Below are 20,727 nucleotides of genomic sequence, written 5' to 3'. Positions count from 1 at the left end.
TGTGTGTGTGTGTGAGAGAGCAGCCAAGGTGGTCCCTGAAGAGATCACCCCGTTGGTCCCCGCCCTGGCTGGGGAGAAGGTGGCCGACGACCAGACTTGCCACGTCCTGCAGACCCTCCTCAAGTTCATGGTGACGCAGGTGAAGCCACATGGCAACATCAAGCCTCAAACAGCACAAACTCAATATGTCTTCCCTCTTGCACATTGTTCCTCAAGGTATCAGCGATCGTCAGATGTAGCTGTAAAAAATGATCTTTCCATCGAGAGCGACGTTGTCTTGATGTTTGCGGTGGCGCCTCTCTTCCAGGCTTCCAGCTTGGAATGGAAGAACAAAGACACCCAAGACACAGGCTTCAGGTTCCTCTTCAGCCTGTTCAGGAAGTACTACCTTCCACACCTCTTCCCCTCCTTCACCAAACTCACCAACCTCTACAAGCCACTACTGGGTAAGCCTCAGCCGGGGCTGCAGGGCGTTTTCAATGAGCCGTGTTGCTGGATTGTACATTTGCATGCAGTATGGTTTGGAGACAAGAAAATCACTTTGTTTTCTCGTGTGTAAATATTGTTGAACTTGATGACCTCTGGGGAGTACTGTCAAGCAAAGTGATATAAAAGAGTCACAGCTGTCATGTAAAGACATCCAGTCTGAACATTTATTAAGAACATGAATTAGTAATCACTCTAATCCGGGACATTCAATAATAAATAATGGTTATGTTTGACGGTATATTGTATGTTGTGAGCTGCATTAGCAGCTGATTTCTAGCTCATAAATAAACAATTATATTTGTCCTCCAGATCTGCCTTGATATGAATAAAGGTAATTTGCTTTTCCTGTGATCTATTGTTGTGGTACAATTCAATTAAAACTTCCTTCTGTCCTTTCTTTTCTTTCTCCATTTCCCTTCGTTTTCCCTCTCCCTCTCCCTCTCCCCCCTCTCTCTGCAGACCTCCCCCACCACAGACCAAAGCCCCTGTACGTGCCGGTGACGCGGAACAACGAGAGCACCTTCTGCACCCGGGACCAGTACCTGGCGCCCCGCGTGGCCTTCATCACCTGGCTGGTCACCTTCTTCCTGGAGAAGAAGTACGTCAGCTCCGCGGCCGCCGTGCCCAGCGCCAAGAACGGCACCGAGGTCATCCCCAAACTCATCCAGGTAAGCGGCAAAACGTAGACTGTGAATCCATGGCCATGCGTCGACCTAACGAACGGCACACAACGTTTTTTTTTCGCTCTACCTGATCCTCATATCCAACGTTTTGAGTCATTTTCCACGCAATGTTGTCGGGTGAAAGTTATAGCATAAGTTATTATTGTCATTATTATATTAATTGTATCATATACATAATTGTTTTTGCCGTACCATCCGGTCCTCAGGTAGCAGAATGGATCTTATGCCGCGTGGCGCATCAGTGTGAACATAACCCAGAGGACCAGCGTGTTTAGAGGACAGCCTGCTGGGCTGTCCTCTAAACACGCTGGTCCTCTGCTCCCAGACTGTGACTGCAGGCAGCAGCAGCCAGGAGAAGGAGCGGGAGAGGGACAAGGAGAAGGGGGCCGGGGCCGGTGGAGGAGGAGGGGGGGGGCGGGGGAGAGGGGGAGACCAACGGCCCGGCGGGGGAGCCGGAGAAGAGCCACTCCAACAGCAGCACGCTGTCGGACCGGCGGGCCAGCGACTCCAGCCTGTGCAGCATCGATGAGGAGCAGCGCTACGTGTACGAGATGGTGCACGCCATCCTGCTCTCCACCCGCGACAACGTCAACTTTGTCAACGAGGTCTTCCACCAGGTAGGGGTTCCAACCGAAGATCCAGAATATCGCTTATAATATAGAATCAAAATGCATAGAAAAGTAAGGATATGCATTGAATGTATTTAGTTGTTTATTGTTGTTATTCTTATTATTATTATTATTATTATTATTATTATTATTATTATTATTATTATTATTATTATTATTCAAATATTATCTTGATGTTCTATTTTAATGAAATATATTGCCTGGCTTTAAATTGGGCAGTGTCGCCCTCTAGTGGGGGTTCAGGAGAAAAACCTGTTCTTTTGGAAGTATTCAATCCCTGCAAAACTCGCATACTTGTGCGAAAATGTTAGCAGAGCTCCCTTTTAGAAGGAGAAGGCTTTAAATGAGAAACAGCCATGTTATCACCTATTGCAATCTCACCTGCACAACGTCGACATTAAACGTAACGATGGCGTCGTCGTCTCCGGCTGCAGGCGTTCCTGCTGCCGTCGTGCGAGGCGTCGGCCACCCGGAAGGTGATCAAGGTGTACAGGAAGTGGATCCTGCAGGAGAAGCCCAGCTTCATGACGGAGCCGGACAAGAGCAGCCAGGAGGACGAGGTGGACGCCGTCGCCCAGCCGCCCCCCGTCAGAGAGACCCCCATCGCCTGTCCACAGGTCAGAACACGGACACACGCGCACACTTGAAACACACGCGTCCACCGCCGATGACATGTTAAAGAGGGCGTAGGTGGATGCAAGAAATATGGCCGTGGAAATATGCTGACGCTACTTTACACTCAGTGAACATATGGTATGCAAATGAACCTTACGGTACGCTAGCGCCTGTAAAGGACACCCCCACTAATATTACCATGAGTGTATTTGGAGTCTAAATATGCAGAGAGCATTTAAATGCACACGAATAAACGAGTGGCATTGCAGCTAAGGCGATATTGTGATTATGTCGTAGTATGGCATGTTAGACTGTAATTGCATTAAAAGCACAGCGTGTAATGTTGTCTAGTGTTGTGCCTCTGGCTGTGTACAAGGAGAGCGCACAGCTTAAATTGCAATTCATTTCCCAGTATTCCTTTGCTGACATATGTGTTTTACTCACAAAAAACATATCACCATCGGTCAGCTCATGCTGCCCCTAAGGGTTACTCATCGTATGAATCAGACTTTAAATATTTACGTCATATTTGTCACTATGCAACTAATTATTTATGGGCACATTAACATCGTAAAACCTTATCTTTGTATCATTAACAAAACACAAATCACAAAAGACAAAACATCCTCATTGTAACAAGGATTTGACCTTTCTCACATTGCTCAGCTTATGCAATGCTCGTTAGATTCTCTTCCACCTCGTCTACTCCTGTGATTGTCATCCAACGCCCTGAAGCAGATACAGCCTGACAATTCAGAAATTGAATACCCAGCCTTTCACCTCTACGGTAGAGCTCAGAAAAAAGGACTAATGAAATGGATTGGCTGAATCCCTACACTCACAGCGTGATGTGTGTGTAAGCCCTGACGGATGGATGCTTGTCTTAACCCGGGCAGGTGGCAGAAGTCCCTGGTCACAAGCGTACGTCCAGCTGGGGGAGAACCTACTCCTTCAGCAGCGCCATCAGCCGGGGCTCCATGACGGAGCAGCAGAACCATGACATCAAGGCTGGCGTCCAGTCCACCCTGCAGGTCTGCCCCAGCCCCTCTCCCACACAGGGTTGAACCCAATGCGTATACACAGGGGTTGCATTGGTCAAATAACGCACCAGAACTCCTTTAATCCCCGCTGCCATTAGAATCCTGCACAAAATTGATTTTCTACGGATTGCACTTCAGCTCTTCTTCCTTGTCATTTCTTCTTTCTTCACTGGTTGCTGTAAACTGTATGTATTGTATTTTATTAGGAGCCCCATTCAAATGATAATTTGGTATAAATGATGATGGACAATAAGGTCCTGGACAATACAGTTATCTGATCTAATCCAGTATGCCTGTGAGGTTTGACACGTGTGCGTGCACAATGTTCTTTAATATCCAAGACTGTGTTCGTCCTCTTTGACATTTTTCAGTCGTTCATAACCCTGATCTCCTTGTTTGTCTGTGTGTGTGTGTGTGTGTGTGTGTGTGTGTGTGTGTGTGTGTGTGTGCGTGTGTGTGTGCGTCCCCCAGGTGTTTCTGACCAATTCGTCCAACGTGTTCCTCCTGGAGCCCTGCCAGGACGTGGCCAAGCTGCTGGACAACCAGGTGGAGGTGTGCAAGGGCGTGCTCAGCATCTACCGCCACATGATCATGGAGCATACCATGAACACACAGACCTGGTCAGCACTCGCCCTCTCACCAGCACACACTCAAAACGGTTCTGCAGGCTGGATCTGATCCTTTGTGACTCCTCCCTCCTTTTTGTGTTGCCAAAGGAGAATGGAACCCCAGCCCCACTTGTACATTGGCGTCATTGTAGAGGGCGCCCTCTACAGGTTAAACACCTGCTATTGCATGCGTTACCACTGATTGGCAGAAAGGGTTGCCCAGTAACCTGCTGATTAAAGAGCTGATGGGACATACCTCTCCGCAGCATATTGAAACTGAATTAAAGTGGAGCTTACAGCTCTGCCCCGAAGGTTAAAAACCTGAAAGCATGTTTTAATGGAAGGATCAGGGGGTTTGGTTCTCCTTTAAGGAATGATTGGATTAGAGTTGGAGAGATCTAAAGCCCTTAGACAGGATATTATACTATTAACTAACTTCTTTGTGGAATGACTGCATCTTGAACTTTGAGACATGCAAGATGTTATTCAAGAGATATAAGTGGAAGATTGAAAGTTTGGGGGCGGGGGATGTCATTATGTATTTTTACACACAATGGGGGTGGGGGGTGGTGGACAAAGTGTGTGTTTGAGTATCACAATCTTTCAAATATAGACATACTTTTCCCCCTCCACATCTTGCATGACTCTCTCTTCTTGTGTTGTCTCATGTGGTAACGAAGCAATCGGATTTCCCGGTATGGATGCCTGCATGTCTTGCGTAATGAAGAAGTAATTGAATTATGCTTGTTTCTGCTGTGTGTGTGTGTGTGTGTGTGTGTGTGTACGTGAATGTATGCGTGTGTGTTCCACAGGGAGCAGATGCTGCAGGTGCTGCTGAGGATTACGGAGGCGGTGATGAAGAGGCCGCAGGAAGACCACCGGAAGGACGCCTTCGCAGAGAGCTTAGCAGCCATACTGTTCAGGGTCAGTCCGCGCCGTCTGCTCCCTCTCTGAGAAACACACTGCTTTATAGTGTATGGCGTATCTGTGTTATATGGATGATAGGGTTGTGGTTGATGGAGGAAAAAACTCTGCTTGAACAGAAGCCCACCAGTTCCCAGCATGCACAAATTCCTCGCTAGAAAGAAATAGGCAGATTGCAGTGTGTTGAGTACACCTATATATTGAGTGTTTACAGTCCAAGAGGATGATGCTCTTATAATTCATGTAGCTACTTAATTGAATCACAATGCTAATATATTCTCTGTTCCCTTCATTTAAATATCCTGTTTCATTTAGATTCATTACCCGGTGTTACATGCCGATGTACGTGCAGAGCAGTAGATCTCTCTTATTACTTATTGACAGGCAATGATTTATTTAGGTTACATTTTCCAAAGCCAGACCACTCCTAACTGCTTTGGGTTCTGCACTCAATATCCAGCTATTATACAGCTATAATAACTGTAAATACGGTAATACCCGCGCAGAGATTATAGATGACAGCTGAAAAAGAAAATACAATGACCCTTGCACTTTCTGACACTGGAGATTTTTACCGTTTGTTTTACCGTATGTTTACCGTATGTGACAAATAAGTGGCTCAATGGATTCAATAAAGAATCTTCTTTGAATTCAATGCAACCATTTTTAGTGATGGGGAAAAATATTCTACTACACTAAAATTCCTATTAGATAACAATCACAAAGTGGATTTGTATGTGAATTGTAAGAGTCAAAAAAACAACATTCAAAAAAACAATTAAGAGGAGCTAAAATGTGTACCGCGGCCTTCCTTCCACTCAACGCCTCCCCCTCCCCGCCGCTCTCCAGACCATCATCGTGGCGTGGGTGCGGGCCAACCTGTGCGTGTTCATCTCGCGGGAGCTGTGGGACGAGCTGCTGGCGGTGCTGTCGTCCCTCACGGCCTGGGACGAGCTGGTGGCCGAGTGGGCGGGCATCATGGACTCCCTGACGACCGTGCTGGCTCGGTCCGTCTACGGCCTGGACATGGCCGACCTGCCGCTGGACAAGCTGAGCGAGCAGAAGGAGAAGAGGCAGAGAGGGCGAGGTGAGGGGAGGTGAAGGGGATGTCACAGTACAGCACAGTACGGGTGGTTTATTTACCCTGCATCCAGTTTTATTTTTTTATTTACCCTCCACTGCCGCTCAGCATTGACCGGCAGCGGAGTGCAACTACAAACAGAGAACTTGGATTAGCAGACTTTAGTCAGGTGCTGTCCTGTTATTCAACACCATTCAGCCACAGTGTTTACTGGTGTCTTTGAGCTCACTCATCCAGAGCATTCATCCAGTTTGGTTATCACTTGGTTATATTATTGACATGCATAAATACATCCTCCTTCTCTATCTCCATTTGAATCCAGGCTACAAGCTCTGCATAAACACATTCGTTCTGTGTGAAAGGAACTAAAGGACTGCATTTATGTGGCGCTCCTCTAACCAGTGGTTCCTCAAAGTGCTTTATATTTGCCTAACATTCACCCGTTCATGCACACATTCACACACCGACGGCGGCGACGGCCATCTCGTCCAGATCAGCTAGGGTAAGGTTTCTTGCTCGAGGACACCTCGACACCCAGCTAGGAGGAGCCGTGCGATCCCCTAGCAACCCTCCGGTGACCACCAGCCAACACGCTGTACCTCCTGAGCCACACGCCGCCCCCCGGGAATACTCCATTGTTTAAATCCATCTGGCTACAGTGAATCCTTATTTCTTCTCTGCCCAAGACTGACGCATTCCTCTGCTGTGTACCGTGTCGTCACCCAGGGGTGATCCCGGACTCCCAGAAGGCGGCGGCGGCGGTGGCGCGCTCCTTCTCCCTGAGCTGGAGGAACCAGGGTGACCAGGGGGCCAACGCGGGCCAGGAGCCCATGAGGATCCGCTCGGCCACCACGTCTGGAGCCCCCGGCGTGGAGAAGGCCCGCAACAACGTGCGGCAGAAGGCTTCCGGTGAGAGCTCCTCGACACACACAGAGCATGGCAAACATTGTGGCTGCTGTCGCTGCCAAAGGATGAACACTGCCCCCTATGTGCTGGACATGACCCCCCCCCCAAGGTGCGGCACACTGCCCCCATGGTGATGCACACTACCCCCACGGTTCGCACACTATCCCCAAAAGTGCTACACACTTGCCCCCAATGGCGCACACTACCCCAAGGTGGCGGTAGTGCCCGACAGTAGAAGATTTGACACATGTTCCGGACTAAGGAAGGTCTTATCTTTACTATACTTATCTGTACATTCAGCCAATCTGCCAGGTGTTCAGACCGCAGCTCCACAGACCCAAACATGTGAAGTGATAAGCCTAATCTGTAAGCGTACGGGATCCCCCAGCCACCCGCCCACCCACCCCAGCGGCCTCGGCAGACACTCGTATTGACTGCATATGAAAGGGCTCCAGACAGGTCATGTGTACGCAAGCCCAGGTGCCATTGAAAGAGCCCACGGCGGGGACAAAGAGGGCCAGCAGATGGCCCACATTGTTCCCTTCACATGTCACTGGACAATGTCAACATGTTTCGCTGTCAGCTCAAAGGCAGGCACCCAACGCAGGCGCGCCCACTCCATCTGGGACATGTCAGAGCGTGGCTTTAGACGCCCATTGTCATGGGGGAGCAGGGTTTCAGGGAAATGCCTCTTATCTGATCGGGAGGTGGCAGGCTGATTATGTATGTGGAAGCGAGCAGCAGTGTTGCAGAGTAAACACAGGCCCAGAGGAAGATTTTCTTACACTGACTTGTGTAAACGGTCGGAGTCGACCGTACGCTGTAACGTGAGGCGTGATGGAGAACAGCGCTGTTGTTGTGGTATATTTGGTGTTGAAGTGAAGCTTTCCCTCTGCTTTACTTCCTGTGCTTCACTTGCTGTTCCCCCAGCCCAACCAAGCGCTCAGTCAGCTTGGAGTAGGTTCTTCTTTTCTTTCAATCCCAAACAAATTAACCCAGGTGCGTGGGCGGGCGGGCGGGCCTGTCGAGTGTTTGCTTACGTATACGCGTGCTGGTTTTTGTGTATGTTTTTGTCTCTGCTGCTTATCCAATCTATCTGTGCGCGGGCGTCTTGCGTGCGAGGAACGGCGTTTCAGACATGAAACGCCGCGACCGCCTCATATTCCATCTCTTTCTCTCCCGCCTAATTGAATTTCTCCCACATTGATCTTCAAACGGCCTGGCGCTCTGCCCTCGAGAGAAGAGCTGCACATCAATTGCACTGCGTTTTCTTTTTTTTGGGGGGGGATAGTTTCATTAAGAGTATAATTAATGCTCATTAATATGCATACGCGGGCACTAGTGGCGGTAGGCGGCGGAGGCAATGTTATCTGGCCCTTCAGTGAAAGGCAGTAATTAAAGTGGCGCTAAGGCACAGAATGGAAACCTTTTGCTTTCATTGCTCACTTTGAGATTAGGCCTGAAGTGCCATCCAGACACAATGGCGGCGCCGAGGCACGGACCACCGTCAAAACTTGGTCGTTCTTAAATATGCAAATGTATTTTGACATTTTGAGACGCCGGGGCCAAGAACACAAGATATTCAGGCACGTGCGCACATTATGCCTCGCCCGGGCACAGCCACTTGAACCCACGCGTGTGGTGCTATCGCAGCGAGGATCTCTTGCCACGGAGGTAACGCCACTGAATGGTGTGGGAATGCTAATACCTTTTTGAATGTGTTACCTGCACAATGGCCAGGTTTATTTTATTATTATACCACCACTTAAATTCAGCAGTTCTGTGGCGAGGCAAGCGCAGCTTCTGCCGTCTTTTGTTCTAAGCCTTAGAGAACTAACTAAACTAGTCTCGGAAAACAAAAGCAACGCTAGATATTAATTATGCTTCCTGAACACGGTTGGTTCCGTTTTAATTTTTAAAAAAACAATGTTTAAATAAATAAACCAATAAATAAATGTAATGTTGCCCCAAATCTGTCTTTGACGCATTGCTTTGTGGAAGTGAAGAGCCCTCAAGTGACAAATTAAAACGAGTGTACGGTTCCACATGACGCTTTTATTGTCTTGATAGACACTGCTTGGATGATAATTTCCTGTTTCGGTGAATCCACTCTGACGTTGGTGATCACGCCCCACTCCGCTGCCCTCACTGTAATTTAGAACCGAGGGAAAAACGGGTGTAATCGTGATGTATTTATAAAAGCACCTTTTCCCGATATAATGTGCAAGTCTGTCACTGAATCCTTCTATGCTTGATTATTCATCTTCTCTCCTCCTTTCCTCTCCTTCTCCCTTTCCTTATTTCCTCTTCCTTTCCTCCACGTTCCTCTGCTCTCCTCCTCCTCCTCTTGTCGCCCCGTCCCTGCTGGAAGCTAAGAGAAGCCAGTCCATCAGCAACTGTGTCCATCTTTACGAGGCTTTGCCCACTGCTAAGAGTGTTCCTATGCTGCTCCACTCTGTGAGCTCGCTCTTGCCCGGTATCTCCTCTGGTAACTCTGCTTCTCCTCACAGACTCTCAGGTAAGGTGTCTTCTGGGAGCTGTCTGTCTGTCTGTCTGTCTATCTGTCTGTCTGACTGATGGTCTCCCCTCAAGTCTGGCTTCTGCTGCCTGATTTTCTTCTTTTATTCTTTTTCTTGCTTTTTTAATCATCTCTTTTTTTAACGTAGCACTGAGTGCAGACACCATAATGGAATCATAAATCAAATTTTGAACGAATTGGGAGTTGAGCATGCATTCCTTAAATGTGTTCTCCTAGGTTACATGACATGTATTTCCATCACCTCTGCATGTTCCCATTCATAATTCATAATTCATTTTTACGTAATAATTTCCCATCGTTTTACACACTCCAACAAAGAACCCCTCAACAACGTTGAACATGTGAACATCTGTGTGTGTGTCTGTCTGTGTCTGTCTGTGTCTGTGCGTTGCTCTCGTCCAATCAGACGTGGAGGAGGGCCAGCTGTCGGAGTGCGGGTTAGAGGAGGAGATGGGAGGCGGCGACAGCCCCCTACCTCGTAGCAGCAGCACCTCTGACATCACCCAGCAGCTGGCCGACACCTTCCCCGGTAAGGGAGGCGCGTTTAGGGTCACTCAGAGGAGTAACCGTGCTACAGTGTCAGAGCCACTCCCAAAAACAAATGGCTTAACAGATCGTCAAAGTATGCTGACACTAACACCAAATTGCTAACCAAATTCTCAGATATACTGACATACCCTTGTGAAAGTTGCTGTGACCCCATCCCAAACAGCATTAGGGGATGTGAGGTGACGTCACGTAGGGCGCCATCTTGTGAGCAGTAGTAGCTTTGTTCCTGAAACAGAGGAGGCTGCGGTTTGACTGGTTTATGGGTGTAATAAACCTTTACAACTGTAGGGACTTTTAAAACTATAAGCGCTTTGACTGAAAGTTAAATCTATTAAAAAGGACGTGGTCCTGAAACAGCAGCCTCTTCTATTGCAGGAACATAACAGTGACCAACAGAGGCAGTGACTCTGTTGGTCACTGTCATGTTCCTACTTTCCTATGTTCCTGTTCACATTAGCACACATGGCGTGTTCACCATAGCGTTACAACACGGTGTGACGTCAAATCCCCATTCCCTATTGCATTGCTAAGAGTTAATGGCTGTCCTTTTGTTTTGATATTGGTGTTTGGTCACTCTACTTTCCTCTACAGGTCACTCTGCATACCCTTTTCAAAATACTGGTGTTTGGTCACTCTGCATTGCAAGCTTTATGTGTTCTATATAAACTAAACAGTGAATGATATATCCTTCTGACTCAACGGCCTCTGTTCCTCCTCCAGGCCAGAAGAGGGAGCCCTCCCCAACCTCCATTGGCTCTGACAGCAGGACGTCAGAGTGCAGCAGGAGAGAGAGCAGCGAGCCTCCTGTGGTGAGACCAATAGTTCTGGCGAGGCCAGCGGTTTACAATGGACCACTCCAATGGTCCCCTCAAGTCACACACGAATGTCAATCTGATGAATCAAATCATTTAGTACAGAGTGAGAGAGCCTAATTGAGTTAGTACGATGTGTTGATAAAGTAAAAGGAAACCCTCCTGGCTATTTTCTTGGCCCTTTCCGACTGAATCTGTAAGCACGACAGTGTGACCCGTTATTAGATAATAATATACTACTTGATTGGTGATGCGATGCTGTCAGTATATTATTTTTGCATTTCTCAATTGCTCAATGAGCTAAATGTCTCTTTTTGACAGTAGTATTCATGTTGGATTTCTAGCGATATGGAACCGTTTAAAGGCAGGGACGTGTGAATGTGTGTGTGACTTTAGAGACATTAACACTGGCCAGTCCAGGTACAGATGTGTAGTCTCACCTGATGACTCTCCATCCTGCCTGTTGTATCTACTGTGCCACGGTCTAGATCCTGATCCGGCGAAGCAGCAGTCCAGTGGAGCTCGACAGCACTTCCGAAGACAGACAGACCAATCACATGCGGCCCAAGCTCGGAGAGAAAAGTCAGACGCCACACTACCATACTATATTTATTCCTGCCCATGATCATTACACTAGTTCACAGTATTTCAAGTATTCCGACAGCGTGGCGTCCTGTTAATCCCTCCCGCTGTTACGCTACAAAGCGGCGGCCCTCTCTGGCCCCCCCCTGCGGCCCTCCTCCGTGCCCATCGGGTTTGTCTCCCCTGCCCACCCAGGCGAGAGCATCAGCAGCGACACGTCCAACGGCTGCCCCACAGACGCCGAGGCCGCCTGGCAGACGTGGCAGGCCTACGAGGAGGAGGCCGACAACCAGTCCACCCAGTCGGCCCACATGGACGTCACCGCGGACCCCCAGAACCAGAGGAACCTGCTGCTCAGCCAGGAGGCCCTGGCAGGTAACGGGGATCGAGGGATCGGCGCCGGGGGGGGGGGGTCTTTGTGGGACCCTAGGCCTTGAGACAGTTGTTCTTTTATTAGTATTTTTTCAATGTTCCTTAATAAATGTATTAAAGGCTTTATCAAAACGGTGGCTTGCCCTAACTAATTTGGGTTCTCCTTCAGGGTTCATCTAGACTCTTATTTCCACCTCGTTATTAGCAGTAAAAATATTATAGCCCTGGGATTAGTTCTGAGGCAGAACCTAGAAAAGTTCATTAAATGGCTTTTAGTGGAAGCTCTTGGCCGAGGGCCAAAGTCAAGCTCAGGCTAAAAATATGCAGTGAAAAAGGCAATTAGAGGGAATTGTGATGAGAAATGCTACATTATCCCTCCACCATTCATTTCCCCTCCACCATTCCCTTTTTAAATAATAAATATCCAATCAGGCCGCTGAACAAATCACTTGGGCTGTTTTTAAAAGGCAATCGCTTGCAAAAAAGCTCCTAGGCCGGCACGGATTGAATTGCCCGAATTAATTACCGGTGTGGATGTCCTGCCCCACTGGCCATAGGACTTCGGACCCCCACACACAACCTGACCTTTCCGCAGATTAGCTTTAACTGTGGGCCCTGTTAATGTCCTCATGGAGGTGGAACTCGAGCTGCATGGGAGTGTCGCAAAGCCTGCTCTCTCTTCACCTGTAGCCTTGACCGGGGGTCAAGCCCTCGGTCAGTCTGGATTAGCCATACGATCACCTGGCAGGTGTTAACTGCTTGAGCACACACACACACTCACACACACACACACACACACACACCCTTAATTGGGAGGTTTACTTTGCTGTGATGGTCATGATTTTGCATCTCGACTCATTGTGTAAAACCAAGGAAGAGCTGATCTCTCTACCCAAGCCCCTCCCCTCCACCATACCCCCCTCCCCCTCTCTCTCGCCCAACCCCCCTTGACGGATTAGATGTTCCACACCTCCCTTGTACACAGTGTATTGTCTGGGTCAAATCCAACACTAATCATTTCTGAACCCCTCACGCTCCCTCTGTCTCCTTGTACTCCCAACCCTCTCCCCTCCCCTCTCACCCAGCCCATTTGTTGTTGTTGTTGTTTGTTTTAGGTTCTGATTGTCCCCTCCTCGCTCGCCCTGCGCCCCTCTCCCAGCACAACCTTTATCTCACTCACAACTATCATCATCCCAACCTCCACCACCACCACCACCATCATCAGCACCGGAACCAGCACCCCAACCCTCCGTCCTCGCCGGCCCTGCTTGTGCATACCGAGTGTTCGCAGTACTGCCACCTGGAGAACTCTCTGAGTCAGTCTACTTTATATGGTCTATATATACCTCATGATCTGGACCACGCCCTGAGTCTATGGGCGTATTCACACCAGGAAAGACCTTTAGTTCGCTCGCTTTGGTCCGGACCAAAATACAATGTTTATTTTTTGGTTTGGTGCGGTTCTTTTTGACATTGCGATTTTCGCAACGGTCCAAGAATTTGACAACAAACCCACATGCGTGCAAAGATCGTTCAATCATTTGACAAAAAGGTCTGGGGTGGGGTAAAGCGTTGAATAAAAAAAAGGGGGGGGAAACCGCTGGTGAAAGTAAACAATCATCCAGCGTGTTATACATTGATCTGCGGACAGGTCAAACCCCTTCTCCCTCATCCTGGTGCTGAATGTGTGAAATGCATCGGCATTTTTTGGTGTGTTTTCCAGCGTACTTTTTACGTGCATTTGTCGGACCAACAGAGAAAATGAGTCATGTTTCAAAGAAGAGGAGGCGGAATGTCTTTTGGATATCGGACCCAAATATCCAATCGACGTTCTGTCTCCTCTTTGCTCCATGTTGAGCCACGATTCATTTTCACCCGACGGTCCCGACAATGTGCTGCTAATCTCGGCGTTATGGTTAATCAGACAATAATTCCCATAATGCGCACGGCTGAGTGGGTGCCTGTTGTGTCCAAAGCGTCGCATGCTGTTTAGAACTGGATCGGACCGAGGTGCGGTCGCTTTCAAGCGAACCGCAGAAGGGTTCGTCTGGAAGTGAACCGAGACCACCTCTCCGGCTGGGTCTCGGACCGGCTGTTTGGTCCACACCAGAGTTTGATGGTTTGTATTCACACCAGCCCAAAAGGTCTGCACCAGCGATTTTTTTGGGTTTGGTTCAAACCAAACAAGGCAGGTGTGAATACGCCCTTCATATATACCTCATGGTCTGGACCACGCCCTGAGTCCAGTCTACTATACAAAGTCTATATACACCTCATGATGGGGTTCACACCCTGAGTCCAGTCTACTTTACATAGTCTATATATACCTCATGGTCTGGACCACGCCCTGAGTCCAGTCTACTATACATAGTCTATATACACCTCATGGTCTGGACCACGCCCTGAGTCCAGTCTACTATACATAGTCTATATATACCTCATGATGGGGACTACTGCTATATATTTACATAGATAGATAAGACACCGCATGAATAAGTCTACTTTACATAATATCTAGACACCGGGTCACTCTACTTGTAACCCAAATGATTTATACACTTAATACATGTAAACAGGTATACTTTATACAATTTATACGCTTAACATATGTCCATCTACCTTTACAATCACAACCTGAAAAAATCCTACAAATATAAATCTACAAAATATTAGTTCCTCATAAAATTGTAGATCTAATCATGCTCATCCTGCTACTGTCCACTCGGTGGCGCTGTCGGCTGTTTACCTCGTACCTGTTTTGTCATCCTGTGTTCATCTTTATGTTACATGTGTTACATGTCACCTGAACCAGTTTCCATAAAGCTATGAGAAACATGGATGACTTAGCTGTGTCCCACCCTCCCATCCCACTCTGATCCTATCGAAGTGTTGACACGTTGCTTGGATGCAATTGTGCAACAGGTTGTTTAATTTAGTTGTATTTTATTTTATTTCAATACATCACACACTTGAGGCCTCAACCTCAAGAACAATCCAAGAAGAAACGAGACTGAGTTCATTGCGGTTTCTTTTGGATTATTACATTATCCCCTGATAAATACATGCTCAGAGTAACCTGTCTAAACAATGGGGCTGTTGGGTTAGTAGCTTATAATCGGTTCATCTACCTATAAGTTTTATGGAAAGAGACACCCAATGGCACCAATCACAAACATGCTATCACAGTCACCAAATTTAGCTTTACCTAAGCAGTGATGTGCACCACTTGATTGAAATTAATGTAGCATTTTCAAACTCCTGCTCAGGGCATTAATATTCTTCGCATTGCCATAGGCCTCCTCAGTAATCAGTTCCTCCTAACTTCCTGTTCGCACTGTGTTCCTGTGCTGGGGCCGTGCAGACAGCAGCGAGTGCCTTGCGGATGACGTCAGCATCATCGCCGGCGGCAGCCTGACCGGTTGGCACGCCGACTCGGCCTTTGTGCTCTGGCGAAGGATTCTGGGTATCATGGGCGACGTGAACAACATCCGCTGTCCCAAGATCCACGCCAAGGTCTTCTGCTACCTCTACGAGATCTGGCACAAGCTGGATAAGGTAACTTATCAATTACTTATCTTTAAATTTTGTAAACACAGAGCATCTGCCCTGTGTACTGTCCGGGCAGTTGCACATTTGGGTTGTGCGCGGTCGTTCGCATAGGGTGTCAAATGGGTGGATGATGACGATTACGTCCAACGGACCAAAGCCGAAATTGTGAATCTGAATGGCCCTTTGAGTCGCTGCATAAACGTTTGTCTCCATGCCGTGGGTCAAAGTGCACAGTGTTGTAGTGTATTGATGGGCTGTAGCTGACACACATGTGTCTCCCCCAGATCAGGGACAACCTGGGCATCAGCGTGGACAACCAGTCCTCGCCCCCCCGGCCGCCTTTCATTCCCCCACTGAGGATGCTGGCCTCCTGGCTCTTCAGGGTAACCACACCTCCTTCACCCCAGACACACACCCAGCAGTAAAATGTGCAGGAATGGATTTCATTCGAATTGCTATTAGTGGTGAATAAATTGAAGAAACTGTGGCGGTGGCATTTGCAAAAACTTCACATTTATATTTTACCTTGTGTTTCTCTTAGCTGTCGTAATATAAGGTTAATTACGCCGAAGTCTGTGTAATTGATGGCAAATGAAACATTATTATTATTATTGTGGAAGATACCATAAAACTTAACATCCTTTTCATTTGTGTTCAGTTCCTTCCCTGCAGCAGGATAGGGAAAAAGACGATTGAAGACACATACACAAAGCATGGATCACCCCTAGATGCTCATGCTAGTATCTCTCTCTCTGTGCCTCTGTCTGTGATTCTCTCTCTCTCTGTCTGTCTCTCTATCGCTGTCTCTGTGTGTGTGTGTGTGTGTGTGTGTGTGTGTGTGTGTGTGTGTGTGTGTGTGTGTGTGTGTGTCTGTCCTTGGCAGGCCACAACGTTGCCAGCAGAGTACAAAGCAGGCAAGCTCCAGGCCTACAAGCTCATCTGTGAGATGATGACCAAGCACCAGGACGTCCTGCCCAACAGCGACTTCCTGGTTCACCTCTACCACGTGATGCACCGGGGCTTTACCAGCGACGACCAGGTACGGCCAGCAGGGGTCGCCAGATTTTCAGACTTTCTGCTATTGTATTTTTATTCCGTTCTTTGTTTGTGTTCCTCATCACCGGCAGTAGATGGCGCAACAGCCCAAGCTACCTGACATGCAAGGCATTCAGCCCCCGTTTTTAGATAGTTCTGCAGCATAGTAGAAATGCCTGATTTCATCTCGGCCGCTATAGAGAGATGCTGCCACTATACCTGGCCACTTCCCCCTTCCCACTGCTGGGGTCAGCTGAACCTGAACCCCAACCCCACTGCCCCACCCTGTTATATCTTCCCTCCGTTCACCACCTAGTCGGGGTCATCTTGAGGACAGATGCGGACAACGGGAAGAGTCGGGGGGGGGGGGGTGGGTCACAGGGGTTTCCCCGTCAGTTGGTTAATGCTGTACACTCGCCGTGACTGACTGACTGACTGGCGAGCAGTCCCGTTTTTTGTTGTCTTGGCCCCACGGCGGTTCCTCTCCTTCCCTCCCGGGCTGAAGCCACACCCTGGGTCTCTGTTTAAACCTGGCCCGGCTCCATCCCTACCAGCCCAGGGCCTGGCGGGAGGCAAAGGAGCCCACCAAAACAAAGGGTGATGGGGATAAAAGCGTGGGGTGGGGGGGTCTGGGGGGATGCGGAAGGGTGTCTGTGATTAAATTCCTTTGTTTTGGATCTGCGTATCTGTGTGTGTGTGTGTGTGTGTGTGTGTGTGTGCGTGTGCTTGCGTGTGTGTGTGTGCGTGTGTTTGCGTGTGTGTGTGTGCGTGTGTTTGCGCGGTCACCCCTCGCGGCCCGGGTTTCCATTGCGTCTTGGCGGCGCGACAAGCTTATTAGAATGTTTTCCGTGTCGTTAAATAATGTTTGGAGCCCCCGCCGCGTATACGTGATTAATTAAGGATTGATGTCTGTCGCGCTCCGTCAGGCGGACACGTTGGGCCAGGGGCCCCTGAGTGGCCCTTTGTGTGTGTGTGTGTGTGTGTGTGTGTGTGTGTGTGTGTGTGTGTGTGTGTGTGTGTGTGTGTGTGTGTGTGTGTGTGTGTGTGAAGGAGTGGAGGCGGGTAGGTATTATTTTTTGGGGTGGTGGGCGGCTGAGCAGGAGGGTTGGGGAACGCAGTATAGAGTGGAGCAATGATTGTGTGGGTCGTGGGGGGTTGGGGAGGGGCGCACACACACACACACACACACACACACACACACACACACACACACACACACACACACACACACACACACACACACACACACCCACACACACTGAGGGACAAGGCAGCATTCTCCAGCTTTTGTTGTGGCTCTGGATAATGCATAGGGGGGGCCCAGGGCAGGGCTGGCCACCGAAGCGTGCTCAAATTGGCCGGAGAAAAGGGTCCTCACGCAGCACAATGGAGGACAGCCGCACGCCTGCTTAACATAAGAAAGTGCCTCTTACTCACCCCCCCCCCTCCCCACCCTCCCCCTCCACCCCACCCTCTCTGCCCCCCCCCCCCCTCTTCTTCCTCCCTCCCTCCTCCTCTTTCTTCTTTCCTGCCACACACACATGCACACACTCCCAAAACACGTCCATTTTCCAGTCCATCAGACTCTCTCTTTCTACTCCATCCCACCACTTTCCCCTCCTCCTCTATTTTCCTCTTTAGCAGCCGGCCGGTAGGGAACGACGCCCACCTTAAGCTTGAATTGGATGATTGGATGATTGGAAGATGCTTAATAAGATAATAACAATAATAGCACCATGAATAACTCTTTTACATGTTTCATTCATCCTTTTTGCTACTGTACAGACGGAACTGCCGTATCGCGTTTAGTTTTTCATTTCTATCTTTTTTTTTTCATCCCTCCGTCCGTCCGTCGTTACTAAGGTTACCCTCTTGCGATGCGCACCGCCGGCCACAATGGAGGGACTCCCGCCCCCGCCCCCCCCCGCAGGCACACGTGAGCACGCTCACAGGGTAGACAGCAGTCACTCTGGAGGGGCTGCAAACCGACAGAGTGCCAAGGTCAGGGCTGTTGACCCGGCTGTCCGCCCGCGCCTCTGGCCACCGCGAGCTCTGCTAGGCCGCAGCACAATGGCAGTAACCTATCTAATGGGACTGACTAGCCTTGTCGCTTGCCAGCAACCCAGTATGTGGGCCACCATCAACCAACCCCGACTCGATTTTGAAACAACAATGGAAGGAAAACAGCAATTTACACAATACCTCGAGCCTTTTGCAGTTCTATAGGCGGAGGCATGTTTATTTGCCCATGAATGTAGCGTCAAAGACGCGGGTGTATATAAACCTAATGCCATATCTGCAAATAAGCAACATGCCAGCAATCAGATACTGCTTTGTATAAACTTGATACTGCCTTCCTTTTGCGTTCGAGGAATTTCCAAACATCGCCTGAAAAATCGTTGTGTGTGTGTGTGTGTGTGTGTGTGTGTGTGAAGAAGGAGAAATAAACTGCTACCTTTCCTTAAGAAAGAAACCATTTTCGACTCTTTGATTGCAGTCAGATTGCAGTGATTACATTTTGCCAAGTGGATACCCTTGGTTAAACCCAGAGTGGTTAAATACATGTCTCAAAAAGCTGCTCTCCTGGCTCCACGCTAAACATACCCCCTTTTCCAATGGAGTACATTATTAAACCGGTGGGAACAGCAGCACCTTTGTCCACCTCCTCCTCCTTGCCATTAAGCTTAGAATTGGTGCGGTTCAGCATGGACTTGGTTTTGGCACTATCCTTTTTTTAAAACCATTAAAACCTCTCCTCGAAACATTGTGGTTTACTGTCAAAAAAAGCTACCTGTATAATTAAGTGAGAGTACATCTCAAAACCTCTGTTTCCTATTTGTTATGAGCTGCTTTGCTCTCTTCTGCCACAGGGTGGTAACAATCGTCTTCAAATCGTTATTTTCCTCCGTTCTTGGTTCATGCATAATAAACCCATTAACAAATCCAGGATAAGGCTACTTGGAGCCTGGTTTACTCGCGACACATTATGACCTTGATAAGCTCGCTATTCATAACTTTGTGTAAGAAGGCTAGGCAAGGCCAAGAAGGCGAAAGGAATTATGAAATCAGCATTTTATCCGTCTATTGGTTGCTTCAAACGGCGTTATAACAAGCTGTTTCACCGAGAGATGGAGCCACGTTGCCAGCCAGCTCGGGCAGCAACAACATCATATTTCCTGTTTTTCTCGATATTCTGCAAGTTTGCCAATATATTTTTTGCTGATTTTACCTAACTCATTCACACTTCTTCCCTGCTTCTTACCTGCTTCTTACCCTCTTAATAAAGTGTGCGGGTGGGTAGGTAGACAGACAGGTAAGCTAGGTAATCATTTAATTTGGGCCTGCGACAGCCACAGATGGCAGATCATTGAACCAGGGCATTTGATTTATTGATCGGAGTCATAAACAAGAAAAATCCTCCAGAAATGTCAAAAATGCTTCCAAAGTAAATTGCCTACCCCAAATTTAAAGTCAACAAATTAATGTATGCTGAAGGTCATTAGTCAGTATGCCTTTTATTTCTGACAAAAAATGTAAAAACGCATTTTAGGTGCATCCTTTGTTTTTAAACTAGCTCCCTCATGAGGATAGCACCTACTGCCATTTGAGCACTGTCACTATCATTTGCTCGGGCCTCATGCTCAAGCAAAGCTCACTGATGATGTCAGATCAACTTCTCTAGCCTGTCAGCAGCAGATGGTAGGCCAGACCCCTGATCAATGGCAGTTGGAGAAATTCGAACAAGTGTGAAAAAATGAAACGAGTAGATGCTTGTTTTGAGACAGTATTGACATGGACACCGTGGTAATTGTGTACAACAGTTAGAGAAATCGCCCAACCCCTTCCGTGGACTTCCACTCCTGGGTTGATGATTAAACGTCTCCTCGCATAACTGTACAGGTGCACCGCGGAAACCCCCAAACCTTCTCTGATAAAAGGTCCGTAATCCCCAAGGGAACCAGGAATTGAGCCCGGTGTGCCACAATGTGAGGGCCACCGTTGAGGGGCCCGGGGACATGTGTACACTTTATGGTTCAGAGTGAACCTTGGGACCCCCAGGGTGTGTGTATGTGTATGTGAAAAGGTCAGGGGCGACCCTTTCAGTGGCGCGTTAATGCACCTTTTGTTAAGGAGGTGACTATTCCTACTGCCAACACAAGACCACATGGCGGGGCCCAAATTCCCACTTTTACGAACACAGACAAACACACACAACCCTCCTACTCACGCACCTTACAGACAGGGTCCCTTGCCACTTTCGTAGGCAATTGGAAACACTTTGTACTCTCCGTCGTCGGCTTCCTCGAAAATGCT

General features: G+C 48.4%; 1 protein-coding gene across 1 annotated transcript in view; it reads left to right on the top strand.

Annotated features, from left to right (window-relative positions):
• Positions 1–20,727, top strand: part of ralgapa2 (Ral GTPase activating protein catalytic subunit alpha 2) — a gene marked incomplete at its 3' end in the record, with an annotated part of 91,659 nt that overhangs the window by 25,937 nt on the left and 44,995 nt on the right. Inside the window, 19 exon segments of the mRNA XM_079752285.1 lie at positions 24–139; positions 308–446; positions 949–1,157; positions 1,498–1,551; positions 1,553–1,789; positions 2,236–2,418; positions 3,313–3,447; positions 3,928–4,076; positions 4,877–4,988; positions 5,838–6,075; positions 6,796–6,978; positions 9,921–10,043; positions 10,784–10,872; positions 11,364–11,457; positions 11,653–11,832; positions 12,945–13,145; positions 15,191–15,384; positions 15,663–15,761; positions 16,262–16,417. Of these exon segments, the coding sequence (XP_079608411.1) occupies positions 24–139; positions 308–446; positions 949–1,157; positions 1,498–1,551; positions 1,553–1,789; positions 2,236–2,418; positions 3,313–3,447; positions 3,928–4,076; positions 4,877–4,988; positions 5,838–6,075; positions 6,796–6,978; positions 9,921–10,043; positions 10,784–10,872; positions 11,364–11,457; positions 11,653–11,832; positions 12,945–13,145; positions 15,191–15,384; positions 15,663–15,761; positions 16,262–16,417 (2,891 nt within the window).

This window comes from Pollachius pollachius (assembly GCF_949987615.1).
Source record: "Pollachius pollachius genome assembly, chromosome: 15".
In the NCBI taxonomy this organism is placed as follows: Eukaryota; Metazoa; Chordata; class Actinopteri; order Gadiformes; family Gadidae; genus Pollachius; species Pollachius pollachius.
This window is presented reverse-complemented; position numbering and strand designations above follow the sequence as displayed.